Below are 2,661 nucleotides of genomic sequence, written 5' to 3' on the forward strand. Positions count from 1 at the left end.
TATAAATTATACATCTCACAAAAAATTTATAAAATTAAATTACTTTTGACAACAAAAATTATAAGTTGACAAAAGTCTCTGGCTAAAAAATAGATTAAGATATCTGTAGATAAAAAATCAAATAATAAGATTTTAGTTAATATTTTACATGAAAAAGTCTAATTTTTTATTAATAATTAATTTTAATATTCGTTATCTAAATTTTAAAATAATTTAAAATATTTAATTTTACATTTAATTAGGTGTTAAATCTGTTGCACAAATAAAAATAAGGGCAAAACACTCAAATAAGTCAAGAGGAGGAAATTATTACGCAAATCCGCCAAACCAAAATCTGGTTCATGAATCAACTAATGCATGTTTATATGTAGTTCGAATCAACTAAATTCGAACTCAATTTACACATAATTCGAATCAGGTTGATTCGAATTATACACAAAACTCACACACACACTAATTCGAATCCACCTGATTCGAATTACACATTGAGTAATTCGAATCAGGGTGATTCGAATTACACTCAAACACACAAATCCAAGTAGTTCGAAACAGGTTGATTCGAATTACACAATGTGTAGTTCGAATTAGGCTAGTTCAAATTATAAAGGTCCAGAAGTGTATATATATGGTGTGAACGTGAATTGATCTCATTAGAGTGGGAAAATGGCTAGTGAGGAGAGTTTTGTAGTGTTGGTTCACCACAGAGAAACGATTAAGAGGAAAACACGATCTGGTGTGAAGTTCACCGATAAGGATCCTCTCAGTATTTTCGTGAGGCCTACGACGAGCTACGATGACCTTGGTAATTCTGTGATACAGAAACTTGGTCTGCAGGGGGTGAAGCGGGTTAAGAACTTTTTCTATCGCATTCCAATATCAGTGTTGAAGGAAATCGTGAAGTAGGATTGTTTCACGATCGGGAGTGATGAGGACTTGCAGGTCATGTTTTATTGTCGCCGGTAGTTTTCCGAAGTTAGGACACCTGAACTGTTGGCGAAGTTGGTTGATGTGGTATCTAGTTTTGGGGGTTCGAACCGGAATACTCCACTGTAGGCACGGTTGCCGGTTATAGCTCCAGACCTGCTGGTGCATCTTCCTCCGTTCCTGTGTATGAACCTCCAGTCCAGCCTGTCGCGTCCCATTCATTCGCTGTTGATCTGAACTATAGTGGAGGCGGGGAGGTTGGACAAGGGGGTTTTGTGCCGAGCTCTTTACAGTGTGTTGCACCGGTTGGTCTTGGAGATGCATTGTTGGATGATCCAGACGATGATGATGTGGAGTCGGATATCATTGCTGATGACATCGGCGATGATATTGGAGCGAGTGAGCCTGCTGGTATGGGACGTGGTTCTAGCTCTGGCACACAGCAGTACCCTCCGCACTTTTTCTCTTTGGACTTGGATGCCATGAGGCAGGATGGGGTTCCTGGGGAGCCTGCTAGATTTGGTGCTAGAGATGCCGAAGGGTCTGCAGGTCTTACAGAGTTTTCGGTTGGTCAGCAATTTCAGGATAAAGATGAGGTCGTGTTAAGTGTGAAGACCTACAGCATCCGACGCGGGGTACAGTACACAGTGGTGGAGTCTGACTATCGCCGGTATGTTGGGAAGTGTTCTGAGTTTGGAAATGGGTGCACATGGTTGATTCGTCTTAGTCTCCAGCAGCGCAAGGGCATTTGGGAGGTCAAACGGTACAACGGACCACATACGTGTCTGGCGACATCCATCTCCAGCGACCACAGGAGTTTGGATTATCATGTGATTTCAGCATTCATCATGCCAATGGTTAGGGCTGATGCATCCGTCAGCATCAAGGTGCATAAACCGCTAGCATAAACCACTAGCATAAACCACTAGTATAAACCACTTGCAAAACCACTGGCCTAAACTACTAACATAAACCACATTCGAAACCACTAACATAAACCAACAAGTAAACCACAAAAAAAACCACTAAAATGAACCACATGCAAAATCACTAACATAAACCATATGCAAAATCACTAACATAAATCATATGCAAAATCACTAAAATAAACTACATGAAAAACCACTAACAAAACCACATCAAAAAATACTAACATAAACCACCAACAAAACTGCAAACATAACCGCTACCCTAAACCACTAACAATACCGCTAACATAAACCGCTAACATAAACCACCAACAAAACCACAAGCAAAACCACTAAAATAAACCGCATGCAAAACCACTCACATAAACCGCATGCAAAACCATGCAAAACCACTAAAATATACCACAAAAAAAAATTTTCTAAATACTAACCTCGTCGTTGATGACCCTGGCTATATGAGCAACTCTATCCAAACGATATAGTCTTTCTAGATCGTCCCCCATCGGCTTAGTATCCTGGTCGAGCCTTTGTCGGAGCGAATCTGGGTCGTTTTCTCTGGGATTTGGTGGGGTTTGAGAATGAAAAAGTGATTCGAATGAGGTGGGTTCGAACTCCTTTTATAGCCGAATCCAGTGTAATTCGAATCAACCCCATTCGAATTACTACTAGAGGCAAAATGTGAGTAATTCGAATCAACCAGATTCGAACTACTTGGGGTTTCGTGCAATTGTGTAATTCGAATTAACCTGATTCGAATTATTCATAGTGTAATTCGAATCAGGTAGATTCGAATTAGTGAGTGTGCGCA

General features: G+C 40.2%; 1 protein-coding gene across 1 annotated transcript; it reads left to right on the forward strand.

The window, feature by feature from the left end:
• The first annotated feature begins 663 nt into the window (after window positions 1-663).
• Window positions 664-1,832, forward strand: LOC107641229 (uncharacterized). The gene is made up of 2 exons (XM_088487384.1): window positions 664-899; window positions 1,073-1,832. Exons 1-2 carry the CDS (start codon window positions 664-666, stop codon window positions 1,830-1,832), a joined length of 996 nt encoding a protein of 331 aa, XP_088343510.1.
• Window positions 1,833-2,661: the final 829 nt, after the last annotated feature.

Source organism: Arachis ipaensis, chromosome B5 (genome assembly GCF_059453495.1).
Source record: "Arachis ipaensis isolate K30076 ecotype BB chromosome B5, ASM5945349v1, whole genome shotgun sequence".
Classification (NCBI taxonomy): Eukaryota; Viridiplantae; Streptophyta; class Magnoliopsida; order Fabales; family Fabaceae; genus Arachis; species Arachis ipaensis.